A 25,584-nucleotide genomic window follows, 5' to 3' on the forward strand; every position below is an offset into this window, starting at 1 on the left:
TATGGCATTCATATGATATACCTCCTAGCCTTTCAAAAAATAAAAAAATAAAATAAAATAAAAATAACAACACAACCACCACAACCCAATAACCCTACCACCTCACCCCCTTTTCAAACCCCAACCATAAAACAAATCCAAATCAACTCAAAAAAAAAAAAAAAAAAAGGTAAAAAGATCACCTCAAAACCCCCCAACACCGGCCCACCCCAACACGAACCCCGAAAGCGCCTCGCCCAGCACACCCCCTCCCAACCACACATCGCGCCACGCTCCCTTCCTACTCACCACCCCAGCCTTACCCTTACCACCACGAATCACACCCCTCTCATCCAACCCCTCAATCTCGCCCCCATTCGGGCCCGGGAAGAACCCGCCCGCACCAGCAGGCGACCCGCTCACGAGGATGAAGTGGAAGCAGGCGGAGACGAAGACCGTGCCGAGGAGGTAGAAGATGAAGCCGGTGGCTGATTGGAGGGCGAGGATTCCGGCTGTGAGGCCCAGGAGGAAGGAGGTTAGGGAGTGGAGGGTTGAGAGGGTCTATACTCATTTTTATTGCATTAGTATTATTGAGATTATCGTGATTGGCAGTGCTGGGAGGAGGATATAGGGGAGTGATGTGTCTTTTTCTTTCTGTGGGAAGAAGGAAAAAGACAAGGACGAGGGAGGAAAGAAGGGAATGAATGAAAGACATACCCGGTTATTATGCTGCACTGACTCCGGCACGAGGGGGTTGATGAGGAGGGAGAGTTCTTGTTTTGTGGGTGGCATTTTTATCCTTCTTTCTTCTTTCTTCTTGTTTTATCGTTTTGTTTGGCTTTGATTGTGTGCTGTTTCGCTGTTCTGTCGAGGTTGAGGGAGGGATTTGACTGAGTGGTGTGTTCCTTGTGCGGTGGTCGTAGATTTGGGTAGCTGTCGCTGGGTAGATTGTTTGTTGCTGTCTTAATACAGGTATGTGTGCGATTGTCGAGGATGTGTTTGTGAGGCCTGTGGGGGGAGGATGTGGAGGAGGATGTGGAGGAGGTTGTGGTGGTGGTTGAGACAAAGCTACCGGAGGTTGAGATAGACTGAGGTGCAGTGGTGCAGTTCCGCCAGAGCTACCACACCAATCACAGCCATCCATGTACTCCGTCCATCTACGCATCAACTTCACATCTACTGTACTCCAAACCCAGATACCTACATAATTACAACGATCTCTAACTCCAATAATATAGTAAATACTATGTATTAATATACCATACTCAAGAACATCCAGCTTCAGCAGTCATAACCTTTCCTTTTCGGACCAACCTGGGACACAACCGGGTCTCCCAACCAGCCAAATACAAATCAAGTCACATCCATCACATCACATCGATCATGGGAAAATAAATACAAAACATGGGGCCTTCACTTGGCAATGAAAAAGAAAAAAAAAATGGAAGAAAAAAAGGGGGAAATGATATGCTCCCGGGAGTCAGAGACAAGTCTCTGTCCTAGCTCTGAGGGAGATCGCTCATGATGGTTCGGTTCCTGCCACGTATGCCAATCTCCATCTAATCAATCAATCAATCAATCAATCAAATTAATGCAGTCGAGAGAAGGTGAGAATCGAAATGAAAATAGAAAATCAAATGAATAAAATGAGAATGGTGTGATGCATCATGAGATTCCCTCCAGCTTGCCGTCGGCGCGGGCCTCTCGGACTTGCTCGAAGACCTACTTTCGTTAGCATTGATACATCTTTATGATAGGCATCATGTATGGAAGCAAAATCGTACCTTCAGCATCTTGTTCCGCGCCCCCAAGGCGTTCACTCCACGATCCTCCAGCGCCTTGTCGCTCAGCTCAACCAGCTCCGTCCACTGCAAATCCTTCAGGTGGTCCGTGTACTTATGCAGACGCAGCGAGCGCAGCCAGCTGGGAATGTCCTTGAGCAGAGCCGGGTCCGTCGGGTCCTCGGGCGGCTTCGAGCTGCCCCGACGACCGCGCGGCGACCGGCCCCGCGTCACCTCCGAGTGGTCCGAGAGATACCCCTCGTGGCCGCCCAGTCCGAACTGCCCCATCCCCAAGGGCCCCAGCCCGTTGCCCATCAGCGGGTTGTTGGGGTCGTACGCGGCGAGGAACCCGTTGTTCTGCGGCGAGGTGAATCCCATCCCGCCGAAGCCACCGGCGCCCTGCAGGGCGATCCCGGGCGACGTGGGTCGCGACCGACGGCCCCCGATGGCCGCCTGCTGCTGCGCCTGCAGCGCGGCCAGCTGCTGGGCGTTCAGCAGCTGTCCCGCCATGAGGTGGTTGGGTCCCGGAAGCCCAGGGCTCAGCGGCCCCTGCGACACGTTCTGGCCCGCGTTGGCGTTGGACTGGTTGGCGCCCTGGCCGTCGTTGGAGCGAGCCCGGCGGTACTTGCGCGCGTCGTCGAGGGCAATCCGGTTGTTCACAGTCGACAAGGCCGCCAGTTTCATCGCGGTGGCGTTCGCCACCATGTCGGCCTGCGTGTTCTGCTGCGACGACTGATGCTGCTGCTGCTGCTGCTGCTGTCCAAAGGTCGCCGTCATCGGGGTGTTGGTCATGGAAGCCCAGCTGGCATTCCCAACGTTGTACGGCGAGAGCAGGGGCGCCTCGATCTCGGGCGCGGTGATGTTCGTGGTCTGCGTCGGCAGCGGCGACCGCAGGCCGGACGGCGCCTGGCTGAACTGTCCCATGGGCTGATGGCCGGAGGAGGACTTGGGGCGGGCGATGGGCGGCTGCGGCTCACCGGCGCCGCGTTGGGCCCACGGGGACATCGGGGGCTGGCCGAGCGTGTCCGCGCTGCTGTCCGGAGCAGAGATGGTGGGGGCCACGAAGGAGGTGCGATCCCCGAAGACGGCGCTGTTGCGGTTGGAGGGCGGCGCGTTGCCCGTCTGCTGGGTGAACTCGGCCTTCTTCTTGGCGATGGCGGCGGCGGCGTCGGGGAACATGGCGTTGATGGTCGACGTGTCCAGACCGGAGTTGCGCTTGGCACCGGGCGACGGCGGGGGGCGGCCGAGGGAGCTCCGCGAACTGTCGACGTTCAACTTGGACATGGCGTCGTTCAGGCGGTTGGACATGGCATCTGACAGAAGACGGGCAGGGTTAGCATGCAACCGAAGAAACGCGTCGTGCCGCCCGCGACCGCCCGCCCACGTACCTTTTTCCCCAAAGTTGGCCGGCGACAGCAGACCCGACATCGGGTGGCTCTTGGCCATCTGCTGCAGCACCTGGATGAAGAAACGGATCTGGACCTGGGTGGTCTGCTGCAGGAGCGCGTAGAGGGCCGCCGTGCGTTCCGCCTCGCTGAGCACGCGGAACCACTGCTCGATGGCGCTCAGTTCATCCTTGAAGTCCTGGTCCAGCGTCGCGGCGGCCATCTCCTCCAGCGTGGTCTCGTACTGATCGATGTCGGCCAGCCACTGCTGCGCCGCCCGGTCCAAGGGATCGTCCGCGGGATTGGGGGTTTGAGCCTGGTGGTTGAAGTAAACCTCGGACGAGGGACGGATGCTCCGCGAGGAGAGAGGCGAGGGGAACCCCGACATATCGGCCGATGCTCGAAGCTGATGCGAACCGAGGGCACGGGCCGACGAGGGCGGACGGAGGGAGGATTTGGAAGCGTCGGGCGTGCTGTTCCGATTGCCAATAATGTTACTGGCCATGAGTCGAGAGATCCGAGGTGAAATCGGACACGATTTTTCCCTTTTTTTGGTATTTATTTTCTTTGATTCTTTTCTTTTCTCTTCGATTATTTTTTCCCGGATTGATCCTGGTGGTTGGTTGACAACGCTCCGATGAACGATAGACAGGCAAATGTGAAAAATTACTGCAAAGCACCGGCAGCACCTGCTGAGTTTGCGTAGGAACGAGATGAATCCTGATCAAATGAAGGACCGAGGCTAACCAAAGCGACTAGACCCGACCGTTGAAAAGACGAAAGGATCTCTCTAAAGATGGAGATACTTTTTCGACGAGGGAAGGTGGTCGGAAAAAAAAATTAAGAGAAAAAAAAAACCCAACCGTAATGGCACTGGGCAAAGACGATCGGGGGGTACAGACCAGTCCAGTGGCTGCACTACCAGATTCAAATTCTAGAAGACGAATCGAATCGCAAGATCATCAAAGGGATTTTTTTTTGTCGTCGACAGAAGAGGAGAGAGAGAGAGGGGGGGGAGGAGAGGGACGGAGGGAGAGAGAGAGGAGGAAAGGTGGGTTCGTTCGAGTTTGATGTTTGGTGGGCAAAGCGGAGAGACGAACGGGTATATTAGGAAATGTGGGTTCGCTGGTGGTATTTTTTTTTTTCAACCACTCTTTTTGTCTCTTTTTCTGTTTTAGTTTAAAAAGTAAAATAAAACGAGAGGATGCCGAGTCAACCACAAGAGTGTGTCAAACACAACGTGTCTCTAAACATGGGGAGAAGTAAAGGGGCAAGAAAAGGAGAAGAAGATGAAGAGAAGAGGAAAAGGGTAGAAAAAGAGAGAGAATAAAGAGGAATAAAGAGGAATAATGCATGTTAATAATCATGGATAATCCAACGCCTTTCCTCAGGCATCCAGGTCACTGGACTCCTCTCGATACCTCAGGTACCAACTCTCTCTTCATCTTCTTTTCTCTCTTCTTCTCCTCCTTCTTCTTCTTCTAAAGATCAGAATAAACACCGTCAAATTGATGAACTGCCAGCAATCCTCCCACTGTGATAGCTCCGTATATCCCCCATCTCTACACCATACAACTGCACCTGCACGGCGCCGATTTCTTGCGAGTCGTGCGCCATTGGCTCCCACTGCATGTGGGTTGGCCTTGACTGGTCTAGTAGGTTTAAGTTATTAAGTAGATCTTCCTTGAACTTTCTTTTTTCTTTCTTTGATTTTCTTTCTCGTCCGTGTCTATTATTCTATCATGCTACTTTGTTCTTTTCATCCACCTGATACGCTTCTGGTTAGTCCGGCCAAGCTGCCAAGACCTGCGAGTTCGATCTGCTTGGCTTAACCGAATCGGTCTCAATTGAACTGACCCATTACTCCATCTAGCCCTTCGGATTAAAAAATACTACACACCTCAATAGAGAATCATTGGTGCGGATTTCTTTTTGGGAATCTTATAGTTTCGATTCGGTTTGCTCTAATGCTCCGGGTGGCTTGTAGTGACCACAGCGGGTCCCTTCTCATGAATTGCCAATCCTCGCCTCGGCACATCATATGACCTGGTAGATAGCACCTCGCAACATGGAGTACTCAGAAGGGGACCTGTCGGACCACAACCTCCATTCGGAGGATGTTCCCTATCCCGATATTGACGAATCGTTCCATTACCCGTGGCAAGGGCATCAGCCCGCGACCACCACGGCGGACATCCACTCCGTCCTGGACCCTCGTCTGTACAAAGACCTGTTTACAGATAGTGCACCCCAGGCACAGGATGACAGTCAACTCGCCGAGGCCCAGGATGATCACTATCAGGACTATCAGGGCATGGACTCAGGGGACGACTCGTATGAGGTTTCCGTGGACGAAAGCTCGGGGTCAGTTTCCAGTGTGTAATCGCCTCCCGGGGATCAACTGCTGACCAAGTTGCAGCGACGACGAGTATTCTCAGGTCGCCGAAGAAGAGGATGAGGACGAAGAAGAAGATGCGCGTCGCCGCCGCCGCCGCAGAGGCACAGGCCCCTTCTCCGGTCGGTATGGCGCTCGTGGAGGCAAAGGGATCAAGCGAGGACCGCGCAAACCGCTGGAACCCAGTCCCGAATTCAAAATCCTACACTCCGAGGCGACCTCGGCGTTCATCGATGGCGACTATGACCGGGCGGTCGACCTGGTCAAGCGAGCTATCCAGATCAACCCCGAGATGTTCGCCGCCCATTCGCTCCTCTCCGAGATCTTTCTCGCGCGGGGGGAGAAGGACAAGGCGCTGACGGCCCTGTTCAGCGGAGCCCACACCCGCCCCAAAGATCCCTCGGTATGGGCCAAAGTGGCGCGGATGATCAAGGAACGCGCGGGCGAGGACCGGACGGCGGCGTTGGCCGATGTCATCTACTGCTACAGCCGTGTCGTCGACATCGACCCGAAGAACTACAACGCGCGGTTTCAACGAGCGGCCTGCTACCGGGAGCTAGGACACAATGGACGCGCCGCCACCGAGTACGAAAGGATCTTGAAGGAAGACACGCACAGCCCCCGAGCTCTTCGTCACCTCGCCGAAATCTATATTGATCTCGGTGACGTCCGGAAAGCTGTCGATTATTGGGCGGACAGCGTGGATTACTACCTGTCCTTGGACCCGGAAGATGCCCCGGACTTTTCGTGGTCGGAGATCAACATCTACGTCGAACTGTACAGCTACCTGCATCAGTACGACAAAGGACTGCGGGCCCTGAAATCGCTGGCTCGATGGCTTCTGGGCCGACGAGACGATACCATGTGGGAAGATTTCAACGAGGATGACCGTGAGTGGGACGCTGAAGACGTCCCGCGCCGTATCAAGGCCGATGGCTACATCCCAGGCCAGTGGCCTCGTGACTCTTATGGACTGGGTCTTCCTTTGGAGCTCCGGATCAAACTGGGTCTATGTCGGTTGAGAATGGGCTACGAGCACAAGAATGAAGCTCTGGTAAGTGACCCAAAAAGTAGCCTACTCTCGTTCCTATATTCTAACTACAGCAGCACCATTTTGCATGGCTGAACCCTGAAGACACCTCCGAACACTCCCGCCTCTTTGATTACCCGGATCTCTTCCGCGAAGTTGCCGACGCTCTCCGGGAGGTCGGGCTCTTTGAAGATGCCCTCCGTTTCTACACTCCCATCCAGAATACCGACGAGCATGCAGATGTCGGTTATTTCTTGGCCATGGGCGACTGCCTCCGCATCTTGGAACGGCTGGAGGAAGCAGAGAGCTGCTTCCTGACCGTTGCCGAGCATGATCCGCGAAACATTGAATCGCGCGTGCAGCTCGCCAAGCTGTACGAGGATATCGGCATGACTGAACAGGCTCTGAAGTTTGTCAACGAGGCGGTTCTACTAGGACGACAGGAGACGAGAAGTGGCCGGCGGCGGAAAGACACCCGGCTCGAGCAACTCGCCTTGGAGTTCCGGTTGGCGGACACGGGTCCGGACGAGGCAACCCTGCGGCCGCTCGCGCCCAAACCCGGTGCCGATTCCGCATTCACCACCGCCCCTGCCAAGAAAGACGAACTCAGCGAGGAGGACAGGACGGAGAACGTTCAGTTCCTGTATTCGAAACTCAATCAGCTGTATCCCCAAGTCCACGAGGGTCAGTCCGAGGCTACCGAAGACTGGCTGGACATTGCCGATGCTCTGCTGCGCGAGTTTCGGGCCAACCGGGTGTTTTATCCCGTGCAGCGCAATGTGGTATTCATGGGTTATTCGCGCGAGGCACAGAAGAAGGCTGGGAAGCACAAGGGGGAGAGTCTGCTGGATGAAATGCAGGAGATGGCTGGCCGTCTACAGGAGTCTTTAGGTAGGGCGATCGATCGTTCATTCGCGACTGTGACGCCATGCTAATTGCGTCAGGCACTCTGGCGGAGGCGCCCCTCCAGGATGCCATTCCAACCGACTATCACGGGATCACTTTCGAAGCGTGGCTCGATCTGTTCCTCCAGTATGCGCTGGTCGAAGCTGGGCAAGGCGAGCCACACGAAGCGTACGATAACCTTGCGGCGGCGGCGGATGCCAGCGTCTGGTACCATTCCAAGTCCAGCACTCGGCTGATCCACGTGTGCTGGTTCAGTAAGTCTTCTGTATTGGGCGCTCTAGGGTTAGATAGCTAACGCAAACAGCATGTGCACTGCGCGCGCAGGATGAAGAAACTCTGGCCAATGAGGCACGGTGGTTCATCAAGGAGTATCAATTCGTGACGGACACCTACCGCCTGTTCTCCATGCTGAGTCGTCTCAGCGGCGACCCTCATCGGTCCCTATTCCACTCCTCTGCGAACATGAAGTTCATGCTACGTCAGATCAAGGCCATGGACTTTACAATGTCGGATGGGCCAACGGCAGCGCAACCGAAGCCGAAAACCCGCCCGTCCGTTCCGCAGGATCGCCCGGCCCCGTCCACACGGGAGGACATTGGGGAATTCATTCCCGGGGAGTCAATGGACATTGCTTTGCTGGTGCTCTACGGTCACATCCTCTACTCCGGCAACAGCTTCTTCCCCGCTCTGAACTATTTCTTCCGGGCCTATGCACTGGACGACCAGAATCCGGTGGTCCTCCTGTCGATTGGACTCTGCTATATCCACCAGTCGCTAAAGCGACAAGCCGAGAATCGACACTACCTGATCATGCAGGGGCTGTCGTTCATGCACGAGTATCGACGGGTGCGGGAGCAAGCAGGCAGTCTGATCCAGGAACGACAGGAGATGGAGTTCAATTTCGCGCGTGTGTGGCACCTTCTGAGCATTACGCATCTCGCTGCGGAACGGTACGAGCGTGTGCTCGAGCTAGGCGCGGAGATCCAGGCCCAGAGTGTGGCACATAAGGGGACGGACGGGGACGATACGGTGATGAGGGAAGCTGGGGAGGAGGAAAGCCGTGTCGTTGAGGATTTCTCGCGGGAAGCGGCGTATGCGCTGCAGAATATCTACGCCTTGAATGGGGATATGCAATCTGCGCGAGAGATCACGGCCCAGTGGTTGGTGATTTAGTAGTATATCACTATGTATAATTTCTCATGTACTTCTATATATTGATCGAGGGGCGGCAATTTCCGCTCCAAAAGTATGCGACAACCTATCGACAAACCAAACTTTGAGAGCCAAAGGTAGTATAAATCTATAATAATAGTCAACCAACGTGGGTGTACAGGTTTCTATCTAGTAATCTAGTAATCTTGCCGGCGGTAGCCGTCGGGAGGGACTGCCTTGTTGGGACCTGCGGGGAAGAACAACACGATCTCCCCTCATTTATATAATCCGCTTTCTCTCCCCTCGTTTCCCCTCCTCTTTTTACCTTCTGTCCCTCACTTCCTCCACCATGGAAACCAACACCACCACCCTTGCGGATTACCTCTTCACCCGCCTGCGCCAGCTGGGCGTCGACTCCATCTTCGGCTTGCCGGGCGATTACAATCTCAACCTCCTGGACTATGTCGAGCCCGCCAAGCTGCACTGGATCGGAAACTGCAATGAGCTGAACGCCGGATACGCTGCCGATGGATACGCCCGGATAAAAGGTACGTTTCGAGGATATAGGGTGGTTTGAGAAACCTCTGACGCGAGTAGGTCTCGGAGCGCTGGTCACCACCTTCGGGGTGGGAGAACTCTCCGCAATCAACGCGATCGCCGGTGCCTACGCCGAACGAGCCCCCGTCGTCCACATCGTCGGCACCCCCGTCCGCGACTCGCAGGACTCGCGCGCCCTCATCCACCACACCTTCAACGATGGCGAATACCAGCGCTTCGACCGCATGTACGAGCACGTCACCGTCGCGCAGACCATGATCTCGGACCTCCGCTCCGCCCCCGGCGAGATCGACCGCGTGCTACTGCAGTGTCTGCTGCACAGTCGACCCGTGCGCATCGCCGTCCCCGACGACATGGTCGCCCTGCGCGTGCCGACACGAAGTCTCGATACCAAGATCAGCATCCCGCTGCCGGCGCGGCAGCCCAAGGTCGAGGAGGAGGCGCTCGCCGTCACCCTCGACCGCATCTACAATGCCAAGCGCCCGATGATCCTGGTCGACGGCGAATCGCGACAGTCGCGGATCCTCGACGAGGTCGAGCACCTGGTCCGGTCGACGGAATGGCCGACCTTCACGACGGGCTTCGGCAAGAGTCTCATCGATGAGTCCTTGCCCAACGTCTACGGCGTCTTCACCCCGGCGCAAAAGCCGTTCGTCGAGTCCTGCGACCTGGTCCTCCACTTCGGTCCGCACCCCAGCAACACAAACACCTACATTTTCCAGACCATCCCTCCAGCAGCCACGACGGTCGCCTTCGCGGCGACGACCGTCCAAATCGACAAGCAAATCTTCCGGGACCTCCCCGCGAAGCTCTTCCTCCCCCAACTCATCGCCCAGCTCGACAGCGCCAAAATCCCCTCCTACAAGCCCGACCTCCCGCACCCAACAACCACCCTCGCCGCGCCCTCCGCCCTCCCCCCAACCGAAAAAGTCAACAACGCCAGCTTCTGGAAAAAGCTCACCCCCTTCTTCCGCGAAGGCGACATCATCCTCGCCGAAACCGGCACCGCCGGCTACGGCGCCAACGAGTTCATCCTGCCCCCGCGCACCCGCCTCTTCAAACCCGTCACATGGCTCTCCATCGGCTACATGCTGCCCGCGGCACTAGGCGCGAGCCTAGCCCAGCGCGATCGCGCCTCGCACGGCTCCAAACCGGGACGAACAGTCCTCCTCATCGGCGACGGCAGCTTCCAACTCACCGCGCAAGAACTCGCAACCATCATCCACCACAAGCTCGACGTCGTCGTCTTCCTAATCAATAACGCAGGCTACACCATCGAGCGATGCATCCACGGCCACGACGCGCGGTACAACGACATCACCCCCTGGCGGTATCTCAAGGCGCTGGAGCTATTCGGCGCCCCCGCAGAGGGCGAGTACGCCGCGCACGCGTGGACGGTACGCACATGGGCGGACCTCGAGGGGATGTTGACTGATGAGAGGATGGCGAAGGGGAAGGGCGTGCGGATGGTGGAGGTTTGCATGGAGATGTTGGATGCGCCGAAGGTGTTGTTGAATCTGTTGGAGATGCAGTTTCCGGAGAAGAGTGAGGCGTGAATCTTATTCTTATTTTTTCCCTTTGTATGTTCAATCCTGATGGATATGATGTGGTTTGAATGTTATTACAAGATTAGATTGGGTACATATATGGCCCGCAAGAGCGTGCATTTACCAGAGCTGGCCTACAGAGATATTTACAATGAGAAATGATGCAGTTCTACGATTCTATCATATACACAACAGGCAGTCTACCATCCATAATCTACTATTCACGACACACACACACACACACACACACACACACACACACCAATCTTATACACACCAGACATATACACACCTAGTCTTATGTGACACGCCCCACCCTACCTAGCATTTATCATATTCCTTCACAGTTCACCCCCAGCTACCAGTTCCTGATTTGTAGTACTCACTCCTTTCTCCCAGCAAGCCCTATAAATACATATAATACAGTAAGACCTACCTCCTTTCCACCCGCCACGCAGACCGGAGCGAAGGTTTCGCAAATTATACCGGTTCTCATTAGTACTTGTGAGGGTAGATGTGGAAGTGGTAAAATGAGCTTTGGTCATGATGAGGTTATCTGAAGAATGAGTTCAATGTAGATATATATCAGCCTTTATCTGTTAGTGATATCTCCTGCGCTCACAGGGAAAGCTTGATATTAACTATAACTACAGACTGTGATGTGGAATTTGATATACTCAGCAAGCTGAACTGATAGATAGATACATATCTACATGTTTAAATAAAATCTTGATAAGACTGTCTTCATTGAACAATAAACGAGTCATGATTAGGCTTGATTGGCTTCCAAATGATGATAAAATAACTATTGGCTGCGCTAGCTTGTATCATGAACAACAGCAATTACACAAACCCTACCCAGTGATCTAGTAGAGGTAGAAGATGATCTGTGATATAAATATAGTGACTTTTGATACATAAGTCCATGATATTGACCTTGTAAGGTTATGATCATCAGGATGTCCGTCCAAACTACTGCAGCGTGAATTGTCTATGAATTGTCAGCTTCTAGTACAGGAACCGGTGCTCTATTACAGAGATAGTACTAGTGATGAAGTGAGCTATATTGGTACTTCAACTTTTGCATGTTGTGATGGTGGTCATAAATTGAGTGACTTTTTGGATGATATGAGACCAGGAAGTATTGAAGCTCTAGAGATATATCTTCCTAATTGTGGAACTGAGAGCTGGTGGATAGTAAGGTCTTCATGATATAGAACTGCCCATGTGGATTTGTTATCCTTCTATCTCCACCTGTTGCACTAAAATATATTCTATCATACCTAGCATTATTGGCAAAATACTTTGAGAATTATAACAGTCTTTCAAACCCAATTTTGGTCTGCTTCATTGGCCCTTTTCTATCTAATTCGGTAAGATACCATAGCCGCTACGCCATAACGTTGACCAACTTATGTACAGAACGTAACCTGACTGATAGTTATCCCCACCACATATTAGCTCTTATGTAGTAGTAAACGCCGTTCAGTAATGAAACCGAGTGATAATAGAACCTCAGAGTTTCATACTAATAAGAGAGTTCCAATTTCTTACTTGAGATCAGGATGATCTCTTGTACTTTGTGTATGTACGTGTGACCATGATATATTGACTAATATCTACTCCGTACATCTACATAAGTCAGCGTCTATGCGCACGGATATCATCAATATCCTATATTATCACGTTATACTACACCATATAATATCACATAATACACTAACATACTATAGCAAACTCCATACTTAGTAGAAATATAACCTATGACGTACAATATGCACCATGACGTGCGAGGGGGGGTCAGATGCGCGGCAGGGATCCATCCACCACCACCACTACCACTAGACTAACCCAATACATACCACACCATACTCCGGCGTACATGGTGATATATTTAGAGGTGTGGAGGTAAGTAAGTAGGTTGCTAACTCTGCATACGTGCATGGGCCGCGTGTGCTACTGTGTCATGTTAGGCTATCCGTGCCGGGTTGGGTTGGGTTGGGCTTGTGGGGGTCTTCTTCGTATGTATGGGGTACTCTGCTGCTGGTGGATTGGTTGGTTGATTGGTTGACTATTTGCTTGCTTGCTTGCTATATGTATGCATGTATATACGAATGTAGATATGTAAGTGTGTATGGGTGATACTAGCGGTTTGGTAGTTAGGTTAGACTTTATGCTGGGTCATGGTTCAGATACTACCGGGAAGGCATACAGTTGGGATAGCGCTAAGTAAGGGGTGATATGGAAAGCTTCTTTCTCGTATCCAAGAAAACCTCTGTAACCAAACTAATCCTCCCCCGTCAAATCCGTATCATCAAAGAACACCGCCGACTGCCTCTGCATCTCCTGCAGGAAACTCCCCCGTCGCGGCCGATCCATCTCCAGCGAAGAATCCGTATCCCCGTCCGTAAACGGCCCATGGAATCCACCCGGCATGTCCCCATCAGCCACGACCGACTGAGGCGGCGCGCCAGGACGCGGGCGATAGCGCAGCGAGGGCCGCACCTCGCCCGGCGGAGCGAACTGATCGAGCCCGCGCGCGATAGCCGTCTCGATGTGCAGGCGGTTCTTGATGAACTGGATTTTGGGGAACGCGCTGAGCTGGCCCATGCGGAGCATGCGGCGAAGGCGCTCCGGGTCTGGGTCCGACAGGATGTGGATGAAGTCGGAGAAGACCGTCTTGGGCCAGATGGTGATGGTGCCGCTGAATTTTTGGAGCCAGATTTCGCTCCAGTCTTGGCCCATGGGTCGTGGAAGGAGCTCGAGGTGGCGCAGTACGCGTAGCCATTTGTTCATGTCCAGTTTGATGTATTGCTCTATTGCGGAGCCTAGGAACCCGCCGCGCCAGCCGCGGCCTTTGCGGTGGGTTACGGGGCGGCCGACTGTGCCTCGCGAGTTGAAGAAGAAGAGGTTGATGTGTGGGTTTACCTGGGTGGGTTAGCGTATTTCATTGGTTTGTAAATCGTATTCCAAAAGGGGAAAAATAAAAAGAAAACCGGGGGAAAACGTACTTGGGAAACAATGGTAAAGTTGACGTTGAAATGAAGGTTCAATGCCTTGATGGGAATATCAGTCCGCAGACTCCCGTCCTTCCACTTGTGTCCAAACGAATACGGTGCCAATGTCCCGTCACGCTTCTTCGTCATTAACACAACAGGATTCAAGATGCCCGGGACGGCAGCAGAGGCGAGCACAGCACTCCAGATAACGCAGTTGGGTGAGGTCAGATAGTTCGCCAAGATCGTCGGCGAATGAGGATCCGAAGGAACACACGACACGTTCAAGATGCGCCCCGTCCGTTCGTAAGCCTCCTTGAAAGTAGTCGAACCTCTGCAGAACCAGCTGCACTGGCGAGCCCAGTCATTTGTGTCGAACCGGGCTCCCGTCCGGCACCAACGCATAAACCACGTCGAGAAGCTATCATCGCACGCCCTAATGCGGTGCGCTAGTGCAGGAACAAGCAGCTCTTTCAGCTCCTCGTCCGTTCGAGTAGCAACCAGGCCTGCGACGAGTGCTCCACCGGATGTTCCCGTAATGATCTGAGGCAGCACACCGTTATCCAACAGGGCCCGGACGACGCCGAAATGGTAGTACGCAAAGGTAGCCCCGCCAGACAAGCACAGAGCGGTCCGGCCAAAGTTGGTATCCAGATGCTTGAAATGGTGGTATTTATCGTCGTTGTCGATCTGCTTGTCGCCCGACACCAGCTCAATACACGTCTTCACTTCGTCCATGTACTCCTGCACCAGGTCCTTGGTCCCCGAGTATGCTTCGCTGTACAATCTGGGGTTCTCTACCCCCGCGAAGTTGTTCTTGACGCAGGCCTCGAGCAGTGTGCAGAGCTCTTCTGCCGCTGGGGGATCGCTCACACCCCGATGTCCGTTCCGGATGTCCTCCTCCACCTGAGCTCTCACCTCCTTCAGCTGTCCAACGAGTTTCTCAATGGTGGCATGATCATAGTATGCATATTCGTCCGTCTCTTTCCACTTCTGATTCCCTAGGTGGTCGTCCAGCGCCCGGGCGGCCTTTAGCCAATCGCGGTAGTTCGTCTGCTGATAGAGTTGTTTCCGAAGACTTTGCCGCTTGCCCCTCCACGAGACCCAGTGCTCATAGAACATGATATAGAAGCGGGTCAGGGCGTAGAGCACGCTGAGGACGGCGATCCACCCCAGCACAATGAGGAGAAACGGCCATTTGAGAACATTGTAGAGCACCCCTTCCCTCGTCTCATCCGTGCTGCGCCGGGGCTTCTTCTTGCGGCTGCGATTCCTTCGGACACGTTGGTAGACTGGACGCCAGTCATTGAGGGCGACTAAGGGATCGGCGTCCTGGTCTAACAACGCCTTCTGGAACTGCCGTAGATCGTCGGGGTCGATGAATTCGTTATCATGGTCGGGCAGCGCGCTGGCATCGGTAACGTTGAGGAAGGCAGAGTCTTCTTCTGCAGTCATTTTCATCTATCATACATGACTATCGAGAAAGCAAAAGAGTGTAATGGGAGGCGGTTGATTGTTGCGTTGAAAACCGGATGGAGCAATCCAGGCACGATGACAGATCATATGACAGAATGGCGAAGTGTCGACGTCACCGCTGCACCGCCTCATGACAGCACAGCCACATCAGGGCTTAAAGCGGGCAACATGTGGCTGGTGTGATCAAGGCTTGGCAGTTGAACAGGGAATCCCAGTCCAACGTTGATGGTAAGTTAATGTTATCCCCACGCTCATGGACGGTCCGCACCAAAAACCATGGGTCCAACCCCATGCAGGAAACTTAATAGACAGGGGTTTAATTTTGTTGCCCCAGTCTAAACGGTCAGAATGATAAGAGACCGAACATATTTGCCCCTTCCGTCTCATTCTCTTCATCCCTTTTTGTTTCAACCTGAGGTTTTGAATCACCTTTCCCAGGAAACACCGTGTCTCGAATCCTTGGCACGTTCTTGTCTGCACCCTCCCTTGATATGTTTGATACAGTTGATACGGCTGATACGGTTGGTATATCCGACACACCTGGTATACCTGGTGACCTCGTACTCATGATACACCCGGTACATTCGACACCTGACGCCTACCTCCGGAGAGGATCAATTCGAGGATAAAGACCAGCAAACTGACGTCTGAGAAAGGCGTGGCGACCCCCATTATGAATGGCTCAGCTGAATGGCCCGTGTTCAGGACAGATCGACATTGCAGAGGAAGAAGGTTGCCAATCCTTGCCACGGAGGGTCCATGATCATCGCCGATGAAGGAGGAGGGGTACGAATTACATAATTACGCCGCGTCCCCAGGTCACTCCCCACTTACAAGGTATCCCGGCTTCATCGTAGGAATGGTATGGTCAGCACTACAATCAGATGCCGCTTGTCTCCCACCAGCCGGAACGGAGTCCGTTAATGCCCGTCGAACGCTGTGGCAGTCCGGATCTCAACCATGTCGCTCATCTCAATCTTGTCTTACTTTGACGGGTGGCATGCGGGCTGTGATTGGATGGACTTGGTGGCATCCACGCCTCTGATAGCGTCAAGCATTGCGGGGTAAGTTCTCAAAATAAAAACAAAAAGGAGGGAAACGGTGGGGAAAAAGCACAGCGTCATTTTCAAACGAGGATGAACCCTACTTCTACTTTCATACACTTTGCTTGGCGGGACGCAGTGGAAATCCAATCATTGCAAAGAACGACGAGCATCCACGACTCCAAGATGACCAACGGTATACGATAGTCCTCGTTGGTCGCTTGGTGCGGCCTGAGAGGCGAATGATTTGCATCCATTGCGGACGACGCTGCTGGGGATTGGAGTCCTCTTGCCACAAAAATATCTCCCTAGTAACTGACTAGTCTCCACCGCCAGTGAGCGATGGATTTAGGACCTGCACTGAGCACAGTGTTTTCCGTATTCGGGGTCCACCACTAACAGCACAGCCAAGGTTGGTGGGGGCGCTACTGATGGATTTACCATTTAGGCTCTTCGGTTGCATGTCGCCCGAGTCCCTGAGCACGACGGGGAGTGTATGGACTTGAATAGGGGTTGTGCTTTGGTAGATATTTTCTTTTTTGGCTCATGCACATCAGAGGACAAAGCTGAGCCGATCTCGGTGCATACATGCGTACTTCCTACATACATTAGGTTCTGCGTAGTAGCAGACTTCATCTCAAGCTTCTCTATACGAATACACTGGCAGATAAGAACTCTCTTTGAACCCATATTGCGCGTCAAACAAGATCAATCAACCAAGATTACGACATTTAACGTTTCGCGCAATACCCGCTAGTCCACCTATCTTTCCCCAGACTCCCAAAACGATCAACCACCAACCTTGCGAGAAATTAAAAGGAAACAATAACCAGATGAAAGAAAAAAGATAGACGGGAAGGGTTCCCTATTAGAGCCGCTCGCATCAGTAAACGAAACGCCCACACCCTCCAAAAGGCCAAAAAAGGTTGTGCACTCTGATCTCCTGTGGGGAAATGCACGATGGTTGAAACACTGGTCTTCCCTTCCACTTTTTTCACTGGTCTTACCTATATTGTATTCTATTTTGGAATTCCTCCTGGTCAATGGTCATGAACTAGCAGCGATCGGGCCTGTCGGGGGTTTTACTCGACCCGCGGTCGGACTTGAGCAATCCCTCTTTCTAGTTTGTACCTACTGTAGTAGCGCATCTCCGTAGAGAAGACTAGTACGACGACGGGAGGAGATAACTAACTTCCATAGTACTAAGTTCCTTGGTACAGAACGGAAAGGTTAAAACGAACAAATGGTCGCCGGGGGGACTGTGATTGGGGAGTAGTTGGCGCTGATCATTCGGCCGGTTGGACTGGAGTGGAGACCAGACCTGCACAGTCCACCTTTTTCTCGAGTCGTTCGATGATATCCACCTCGGTTGTATCTACTATCTACTCTATGTACAGATACATCCTACATCGTGACTCTAGATAAGTATACATTTGGGGCACGCTACACTATTCTTCAACCTCATTGATCCGTCAATCCATTCATCGTTGATTTAGTTCTGACTAGCTGCACGACTTCAGAGTTGATCGTGCTGCATGGGGTAATCTCCACTGTTCTACCCGATCACATCGTGGTCGTTATCTACTTATCATTTGCTATTCCCTGTTCTCCCGTGGCGTATCCAGCGGGTATACTATAAACACTCACTCTCGTAGGCTCGTTCTATCTACAGCGGTTGTACAAACTAATCTACGTACGGAGTTTACTTGTGGTACTCCGTACAAACATACAGAATACAGAATACAGACGTGCATACGTCTATACGTACGTACATAGATACATACATACAACAGGGGGGAAATAATCCAAAACAACCACACAAGTACCATGCATACTCCAACTCCATCCATATGGAGGGAAGTTAATAACAGTGACGCACCTTATATTATGTACGATGCATACGGATCCATCCAACAGGTCGGTCCTATATCGGAATGGAACCTCCGCGCCAAGATCCCGTCCCTTCCCCCCCCCCACATCCAAACCAAAACCAAACCATCACCGGACGAAAGTTTGTGAGACATGATTAGGTGCTTTCCTTCCAGGGATCTTCAACGTTGTGTTTTGTTTCGTCTACGCTCCTCCCTCGCATGGTGGTAGAACTAACTATTGTTCTTTGTACATACTGCGTCTGCATCGTGCAGGTGGATATGCCGCCTGCAGGTAGAATTAATTTTTTTTTCTTTGTTTTCCCCTCCCTACCTGCTCGTGAAGATATGCTGGAAGACTTGACACCCCTAGCGTCGTAGGGACGTCCTCATTGGTAGGGTGTTTATCTAGCGTACCATGTTTTGGAACAGACGGGAATTCTCCAGGAGTTTGAGGGTTTCAACTTGGGGGGAAGTTATGTTGTGATGCGACGTTGTTTGGTGGAGGGGTTTGTTTACATGTGTTGGTATTTGGTATCTGTGGAGATGATTTAAGAAGTAAGGAAGTTGTATATGATATCAGAGATATTAGTCCAAGACAGGATAATTTGCGTTCGATATGATATCTTAGGTAGGTAAGTATAGGCTCTGCGAATGATATTCACGGGAAGGTGATATGCTGCTGTATACACAAAGTGAGTGGCTGCCATCTCGGCATTGTGAGAACGTGGGGGGCGGGAACATGAGCATGAGCATGAGCGAAGGAGGGGCAGGGAACCATGGGTTGAGTAATGACGGGAACATTTAGTTGATCAATCAATCAATCGATTGAGGAGGGGCAGGTAGAGAGGGGAACATGATTGATGTGGTGTGATGGAGGAGAATTGAAAAAAAAGGGAGCGGTGTGACTTCAGACCGGCGGCCATCCCGCTGTCGTGATTTGTCGAGAGCCTTTCCCGATAACTGATTCGAGTGTTTAATCTTCCTACCGCGAACTGTATTTCTAAATTCTCCATCAGATGAGATCATGTAGGTATCCTCCTACCTATGTACTATATCTGTCTAGGACGTCATCGACGAATACATGGATGGACTGATGACACGATGTTTCTCAGCCGCGACGGAGACGGTGGTCATTTGATATACCATTTTGGTGCTCGCACCGAGTAGCTGAGGTACCTACCGAGGAACTTATTGGACAACTGGCCTTACCACAAACAGGTGCCATGCTCCGCTTGATCCCCCGAGGGATTTGGTCGGGTCAGTGCGGATGACTCTGATGTTAGACTCATCTCGTCATTTCATCATTATATCAGATTCACTATCTCGATCAACTCTCAAGTCACGGTACCTGTGTGAATCGAAAGTCCCATGCCTCGTGGCTCGGTTAGATCCTTGACCGTCAAGGTGGTGTTTTTATTTTTTATTTTTTTTAGTACTTTCCTCCTAGTAATTGCGGGCACTGAAGAACCTCAACGAGGATACGTCCTAGAGCCTCTCGAGTCAAGCGCACTGCAGATGACCCAGATCCGGCCGTGATTCGTCCAATGCGCGTGGACAATCTCGACATTCATAGTCCGCCAGGGCGCTATCAGCTGCACGGTAGGCGGACCCACCGCCAATCATGCTGCGTAATGACAGTAGGCCGGTGGGTCGCCAAACAGGGAAGTAAACGGTGGCATCCAATCCTGCCTGCCCGTCCCCATCTTGAAAACTTTTTCCTCCATCTTGATCGTCCTCAAGGGCTGTATAGCCTGTGGCTGTACTCGGAGGACACGGTCAATCATTCATACTAGCGTCTTTAGCGAATCAGAGACCACAGCCGCGGGTTATCCTTCTAGTATCTTCTGCTGAGCACATAATTCGGAGTCATCCTTTCTTTTACCAGATGTCTGGATAGGACGGTGCGTCCAATTGTTCCTCGTTTTTCGATTTTCTCGCTTTGATTGCTTGAATCACGCCCGCTGGTGGTATAATCCAGCCGTGCCATCAGCCCATTATGATTCATGGTCGGCAGATCGCGGTACCCACTACTCTCGAGGTACTCGGGAAGACGGCGAGCTGCTCCACTATTCTTGAGCTGGAAACCGTCTTGCCTTTTTTTTTCTTCTCCCGTTTCCCTTTTCCCTCCTCCCACCATGGTTGGCCTTTTCATCTGTCGGTTTCAAAACACCAACGTCCAATCGTCCCTATCTCTCGCGTAAAAGAGGAGAAGACAGAAAAAGAAAAGAAAGAAAAAAAGTACCATGCCGACAAAGATTGGAGTCGACCTTCTCCTGACGATGTACTGTAGTCTGTGTCAATGAAGGAGTCGGTTCCATGGGACTTGGACGGGGTCCATTGATAAACCCCACCGGACAGGGTTTCCAGCGCCAGTTTATCAGAGACGGGACTATCAATGTCGATACCAGGAGACTCAACACCACTAGTGGTCCGCTCTTGATAAGGACGGCAGGAGAGAGTCCACCTTCAAACGAACTCTTCTGGTTGTTGCCACCAGGTGTTTATGTTTATAGTTTGATGCAGATGGGAATGTTTAGGATATTATAAAAGGCAGATAAAAAAAAATCAAATAGACGAAATAATAAAAGAATATGAATAACAGATAAACATATCAAGGGATCACTCATTCCAGACTAGATAGGAAGTATGAATTACGGTACCGTACGAGATTCCGACGAGTCTCTCCTGCACGTACCAATGCATCCTCGACGCAAGTACCAGCGGCTCCGATTAATTAAATGAGGACATTGTCCCATTAATGTCGGGAATAGATCATATTAACATGGGCTGATTATTATAGATTATTGATTATTGATTAACTGATCGGGTATCTTGCGAGAAGGTACTATACTTCTCGATGTATAGATTCCGTACTGATGGATACAATCGAAACGATTGTTTGATTCGGTGGGTTTGTATAAAACAAAAGAAAGACCAAAGACAAAAGACAAAAAAAGACAAAAGATAAAATAGAAATAGTTAAAATAAAATAGAATAAAATAATATAAAATAATTTAAAAAATCGACTATCTCTGCTGACGCCTCCGAAGCCCCTCCCCTCAGCTGATTGATCCAGTGCACATCTCATATCCACCTTTTCTCATCCTCCCCCTCCACCACACTTCCCCCCCTCTTAGTACTATCAATCCAAACTCGATCCTAACTAGGCTGGTGGTGCTTGCATATTAGTCTAGCTCCCCCGGTCCTGTCGCTTTTCATCTCCCCTTCCACTTCCCCATCTCAGAAGATTCCTCCTTCATATCCATCACTCAGTCTCTTTCTTCTTTGGGCGGAGCTTTGCTTTTCTTTTGCTTCTTCTTTTTGATTTTTCCCTTTTCTCCCCCCGTTCGAATTTCTTGGATTCTTGTTCAGCTCGCCTCTTCCCTCTTCTCGTCTTCCAGCTTTGTCCAGGCGACAAGCTTGTAATAGATCTTCTCCCTCGACGTATCGGGAAAGAAATTCGGAGGTTCTACTTTTATAGTGACACCTTTCCTCCGATATCTGTCAGTGATCTCCCTTCCCACTCAAATCCCTATCTATAGATACAGGACCCCCCCCTTTGGTTTCTTATCAACCTTCTCCACCCGGTGGAATCTGGTTCCGTCAGATTGTCCAACGTCTGGCTGGTTTGGAAAAGTCTACTGACTCATTCCCCTCACTGCTGCAGGCTTCCCTGTTGCCTACCAGCAAGATGTCGATATCCGTCTCCTACGCCACTACCACTTCCTGAGCGTCCCCGCAAAGTTCGTTCGCCCAATTAGTTCGGTCTCGTTGGGCGAAGCACTGTCCGTAATGGAGAAGCTGAACACCGAAGATGGACAGCTTTTCATAAAAGTGAGTGGGGACCGTGGTTCCTTCGAACCTCACCTATCGGTCTCACTAACCTTTCAACCCAATAGAACCTCGCTAGCTTCGTTCGCACCCATGAGAAGGCCCTCGCCAATGCCCTACAGCTGCGACGACAGCCCTCCAAAAATGCGCAACCCACCCTCACATCCTCGAGCGCCCCCTCGACCTCGTCCAGCCTTGCGGCGGCCTTGTCGCTGGGGTCTTTAAAGTTCACCTCGCCCAGCATCAAGCCCGCCAAACTCACCCTCACCCCCCATCACCTATTCTACCTTCTCTCCCGATTCGAAGATCTGTCCATCGCCGTGGGCCCCATGAGCGTCCGACTGGAGAACATCCATACCGATGTCTCCCAGTCCTATGTCTCGTTCCTGAGTAAACCCCAACGGTCCAAGGGGGACCGGGACTCCATCCACTCGGTCTCCAGTGTGCGTAGTGTCATGTCCGGCATGGGTTCACTGTGGTCGTCCTTCGGCCTGGGATCGAAGGATTCACTGTCCAAGTCGGAGCGGGCGAAAGCCGCATTAGAAGCCGATATGAAGTATCTCTACTCTGCCTTTACCAAGATTCCCTGCCTGCGATTAGCCCCAGACCGTCGTGCCCGCCTGATCCGCGGATACGAGGAGTTCCCCTTTGACACTGCCGTTCCCCTCCATGCCTTTAAAAACCTGAGTGCCCTGGAGATCATCGATATCGATTATCGGTCGTTCTTCGGCTGGGACCGACTCTCCGAGCAGCTGCGGACGCTGACCGTGAAGCGCGCCAACCTGGAGGACCCGGGGGATCTGCTGACCGGGATCGTGTTGGATGACATCGATAAGCGCCGTCGACGGTCGGCCAAACATCAGAACTCGCCTGTCCTGCCGTGGAGCGGAAGCGCGAACCCCCAGCCGGTCCGCAAGTCGGAACTGTCGGGTTCCCTGTCGGCCCCGGGCTCCCCCGTGGCCGATACGGCGTTTGGCACGAGCTCCAGCCCCAAATCGGCCGCCATGGTGCGGTTGGGGTCGGAAGATGCCGCCCGCCGTCGACGCGCGGGGAGCATCTCTCCCACCCGCCCGACCACCAGCTCGAAACAGTCGGTCTACCGTCACAGCCGAGGCGCCAGCGCCCGGATCCGCCGCACGGGGTCGGGCAGCTCCAACTCCAGCGACACCTCGGGCTACCCGAATGGCAGCACCTCCCACCTGCCGTCCGACGCTCTGCCCACGTCCAAGTGGCGGTTCCTGCGACACCTCGGCCTGGCGGACAACTCGATGACCTCCGTCTCCGCCGCGGGTTTGGCCCCGGTCGCCAACACCCTGCACTCCCTCGACCTCTCCGCGAATCTCTTCACCGACGTCCCCGACAGCCTGGCGACCCTGGTCGCGTTGAGGGCCCTCAACCTCTCGAATTGCATGATTGACTCACTCCATTCCCTATCCCGCACCCCTCTCCCCGCCATCACGGCCCTCAACCTTCGGGGGAATCGTCTGCGCTCCCTGGCGGGGGTTGAACGTCTGCTGTCTCTCGAACGGCTGGATCTCCGCGACAACCAGCTGTCGGACCCCACCGAGATGGCTCGGCTCACCAGCCTCCCTGAGATACGGGAGATCTGGGTGTCGGGCAATCCGTTCACGAAGACCCACTCGGGTTACCGCGTGGTGATCTTCAACCTGTTCCGCCGCACCCCCGGCTATTCCGAGGACGTCATCATCGACGGGTCGGGACCGGGCTACACGGAGAGAAAGCTCCTGGTGGAACGCGTTGCGGAGCCGGAAGGTGCGCCCGTGGTCCGCATCTCGGCGGCAGACCGATCGGCCATCATCAGCAAAGCTGCCACCAGTGTCGTGGGGGCCAATGGTAGCCGGTCCGAGGAGCCGCCCTCCGGGGAAGGGCCGGTGCGGGAGGCGGTCTCGACCACCGACCTTGGGGTCGGGTCCAGTCGGCGACGGAAGGGCCAACGGCGGAGGATCGTGGACGCGACGAGGGAAGGGCCCGTGACTAATGGTAATTTCGCCCCAGGTGTAGTGGTGCCTTGTACCCCTTCTGTTCAGCCCGTCCAATTACCCGTTGCTCCGTTTGTCGCACCGTCTTCCGACCGTCAATGGAAATCTGATGGTGGACCCCAGGGCGACACACCTAGTGCTCAGAGCCCGGCCACGGTGGATGACGGACCGCGCCCCGTGGTCCCGCCGGCCAAAGAAGCCCTCGTGCTGCAGCGGACCGTCCATGAGACGGAGTGGAGCATGGAGGGGGAATTCTACCGACGGCAGCTGGCGGCGCTGCAGCAAGAGATGGGCAGCAGCCACTGGCTCGCCGTGCTCGGCGGCGAATCGGTCCATTCGTCGCGACCTGTGGGCATGGCTCGCACGGGCACCGACCTCGGGGACACGGCCATGCTGGCACCGGAACCGTTTCCGCGGACCAATCCCCCCGCGATCCTCAGCGGGGGGAGTACGATCTGATTGGAACGACGAAGAATAAAAAATAAAAATAAAAGGCGAAGAATGAATGACGAAGGAGAAGCAAAAAAGACGCCGTGACTCTTCACTCTTGATTGATTGATTTACCCACCAAACCTCCCTTTTCCCGACCATCCCACCATCCCACCAAAACCCACCACCCACCAGAGTCGCTGAACCGCATTGTTCCGGGCGTTATGCAGAAGAATTGCGAACGCGGAGGGCGGATGTACGAACATGTTGATTGAAGCGCCATCGTTATATACCCGACCGGCGACCCCCTATCCGACCCCCTATCCGACCCCCCTAGGCTGGACCATCTACCGGGAGGCAGATCATTTATGAAAGAGAGAATGTTGTTGATTTGTTAGATCGCGTGTATTGTATATGGGCCGGCGAGGGGAATGCGGGCGTTGGCGTTGTATGATTTATCTATGACTATTGTTTTGGGATTTCTTTTTTTTCTCTTTTTCTTTTCTTCTTATATCTTTCTTTCTTTCTCTTTCATATCTGTTTTTTTGCCATGATTTGATGAGTTCGTGTATACCTGCTTTCTTGTTGACTTGCGATTCCCTTTCTGCTTTTTGCTTTTCTTCTATTGTGTTGCCTTTGATGTGGTTTCGGATTACGCAGACAGACGACGGGATTCCGACTAATGCATGAGACATGAGATGGATGAGAAACACCTCCTTGACTTTATTGTAGACCTGTAGATAGTACTCTACTACCTACCTAGGTAGGTACCTTATATACAGTCGTATTAATAGCCCGTCTGGTCGGTGTTCGCCGCCTGTGGAATGGCCAATCAGAGGACAGAAGTGGAACTTTGGACCGGGTGGTTTTCTGCCGCAGCCAATCAGGACCATCTCGCCCTCCTTCCTGAGGCTTCATTCTTCATTCTCTCCCCTCTCGATCCCCTCTGTCTCTCGGTCTGTCTCTGTCTCTGTCTGTCTGTCTTCCCCTCTTCTTGACTGACTTCTTGATTCTTGATTCTTGTTTTCGACTTGTTCTTCTCTTTCGGTTCCACTGTTTCCAAACCCCCTTTGGCTCGGAATTTTCCTCACTGGTCAATCAAAAACACTAGGGAGTTTTCTAGAAGGAAAAGGAAAAGGGAAATTATAGAAAAAAATAAAAAAATAAAAGGAAGAAAAATCTTCTACCGCCCCGACCGCAGTTGT

General features: G+C 52.8%; 6 protein-coding genes across 6 annotated transcripts; 3 read left to right on the top strand and 3 right to left on the bottom strand.

Moving 5' to 3' along the window:
• Positions 1–183: 183 nt before the first annotated feature.
• On the bottom strand, positions 184–1,033 carry P168DRAFT_326654 (EMC6 family protein; the record flags this gene model as incomplete). The annotated part of the gene is made up of 2 exons (XM_024841152.1): positions 697–1,033; positions 184–540 (listed from the first exon to the last, which is right to left on the bottom strand). Exons 1-2 carry the CDS (start codon positions 769–771, stop codon positions 184–186), a joined length of 432 nt encoding a protein of 143 aa, XP_024693478.1. The 5' UTR covers positions 772–1,033.
• Positions 1,034–1,238: 205 nt separating this feature from the next.
• P168DRAFT_251809 (RNA-binding protein VTS1) lies at positions 1,239–4,150 on the bottom strand. Its single transcript, XM_024834286.1, has 3 exons — positions 3,149–4,150; positions 1,764–3,073; positions 1,239–1,701 (listed from the first exon to the last, which is right to left on the bottom strand). Exons 1-3 carry the CDS (start codon positions 3,648–3,650, stop codon positions 1,645–1,647), a joined length of 1,869 nt encoding a protein of 622 aa, XP_024693479.1. The 5' UTR covers positions 3,651–4,150; the 3' UTR covers positions 1,239–1,644.
• A 981-nt stretch (positions 4,151–5,131) lies between these two features.
• P168DRAFT_289748 (TPR-like protein) lies at positions 5,132–8,788 on the top strand. Its single transcript, XM_024837068.1, has 5 exons — positions 5,132–5,509; positions 5,565–6,594; positions 6,648–7,461; positions 7,515–7,730; positions 7,781–8,788. The coding sequence occupies exons 1-5, from the start codon at positions 5,214–5,216 to the stop codon at positions 8,647–8,649; spliced, it is 3,225 nt and encodes a 1,074-aa protein (XP_024693480.1). The 5' UTR covers positions 5,132–5,213; the 3' UTR covers positions 8,650–8,788.
• A 176-nt stretch (positions 8,789–8,964) lies between these two features.
• Positions 8,965–10,907, top strand: P168DRAFT_326657 (alpha-keto acid decarboxylase family protein). The gene is made up of 2 exons (XM_024841153.1): positions 8,965–9,176; positions 9,226–10,907. The coding sequence occupies exons 1-2, from the start codon at positions 8,978–8,980 to the stop codon at positions 10,740–10,742; spliced, it is 1,716 nt and encodes a 571-aa protein (XP_024693481.1). The 5' UTR covers positions 8,965–8,977; the 3' UTR covers positions 10,743–10,907.
• Positions 10,908–12,656: 1,749 nt separating this feature from the next.
• Positions 12,657–15,184, bottom strand: P168DRAFT_304015 (patatin-like phospholipase domain-containing protein; the record flags this gene model as incomplete). The annotated part of the gene is made up of 2 exons (XM_024838808.1): positions 12,657–13,661; positions 13,745–15,184. 2 exons carry the CDS (start codon positions 15,182–15,184, stop codon positions 13,020–13,022), a joined length of 2,082 nt encoding a protein of 693 aa, XP_024693482.1. The 3' UTR covers positions 12,657–13,019.
• Positions 15,185–21,911: 6,727 nt separating this feature from the next.
• On the top strand, positions 21,912–24,409 carry P168DRAFT_281244 (leucine-rich repeat domain-containing protein; the record flags this gene model as incomplete). Its single annotated transcript, XM_024835918.1, has 2 exons — positions 21,912–21,953; positions 22,019–24,409. 2 exons carry the CDS (start codon positions 21,912–21,914, stop codon positions 24,407–24,409), a joined length of 2,433 nt encoding a protein of 810 aa, XP_024693483.1.
• Positions 24,410–25,584: the final 1,175 nt, after the last annotated feature.

The sequence above is a fragment of the Aspergillus campestris genome, assembly GCF_002847485.1.
Source record: "Aspergillus campestris IBT 28561 chromosome Unknown P168scaffold_5, whole genome shotgun sequence".
Classification (NCBI taxonomy): domain Eukaryota; kingdom Fungi; phylum Ascomycota; class Eurotiomycetes; order Eurotiales; family Aspergillaceae; genus Aspergillus; species Aspergillus campestris.

What these genes read in the sequence shown, in the direction of transcription:
- P168DRAFT_326657 (XM_024841153.1), top strand. Translation starts at nt 8,978, where the DNA reads ATGGAAACCAACACCACCACCCTTGCGGATTACCTCTTCACCCGCCTG. An exon ending in TGGATACGCCCGGATAAAAG is followed by an intron (nt 9,177 to 9,225) that starts GTACGTTTCGAG and finishes TGACGCGAGTAG; the next exon opens with GTCTCGGAGCGCTGGTCACC.
- P168DRAFT_289748 (XM_024837068.1), top strand. Translation starts at nt 5,214, where the DNA reads ATGGAGTACTCAGAAGGGGACCTGTCGGACCACAACCTCCATTCGGAG. An exon ending in AGCACAAGAATGAAGCTCTG is followed by an intron (nt 6,595 to 6,647) that starts GTAAGTGACCCA and finishes TAACTACAGCAG; the next exon opens with CACCATTTTGCATGGCTGAA. An exon ending in GATCCACGTGTGCTGGTTCA is followed by an intron (nt 7,731 to 7,780) that starts GTAAGTCTTCTG and finishes TAACGCAAACAG; the next exon opens with CATGTGCACTGCGCGCGCAG.
- P168DRAFT_251809 (XM_024834286.1), bottom strand. Translation starts at nt 3,650, where the DNA reads ATGGCCAGTAACATTATTGGCAATCGGAACAGCACGCCCGACGCTTCC. An exon ending in GGCCAACTTTGGGGAAAAAG is followed by an intron (nt 3,074 to 3,148) that starts GTACGTGGGCGG and finishes GTCTTCTGTCAG; the next exon opens with ATGCCATGTCCAACCGCCTG. An exon ending in CGCGGAACAAGATGCTGAAG is followed by an intron (nt 1,702 to 1,763) that starts GTACGATTTTGC and finishes TAACGAAAGTAG; the next exon opens with GTCTTCGAGCAAGTCCGAGA.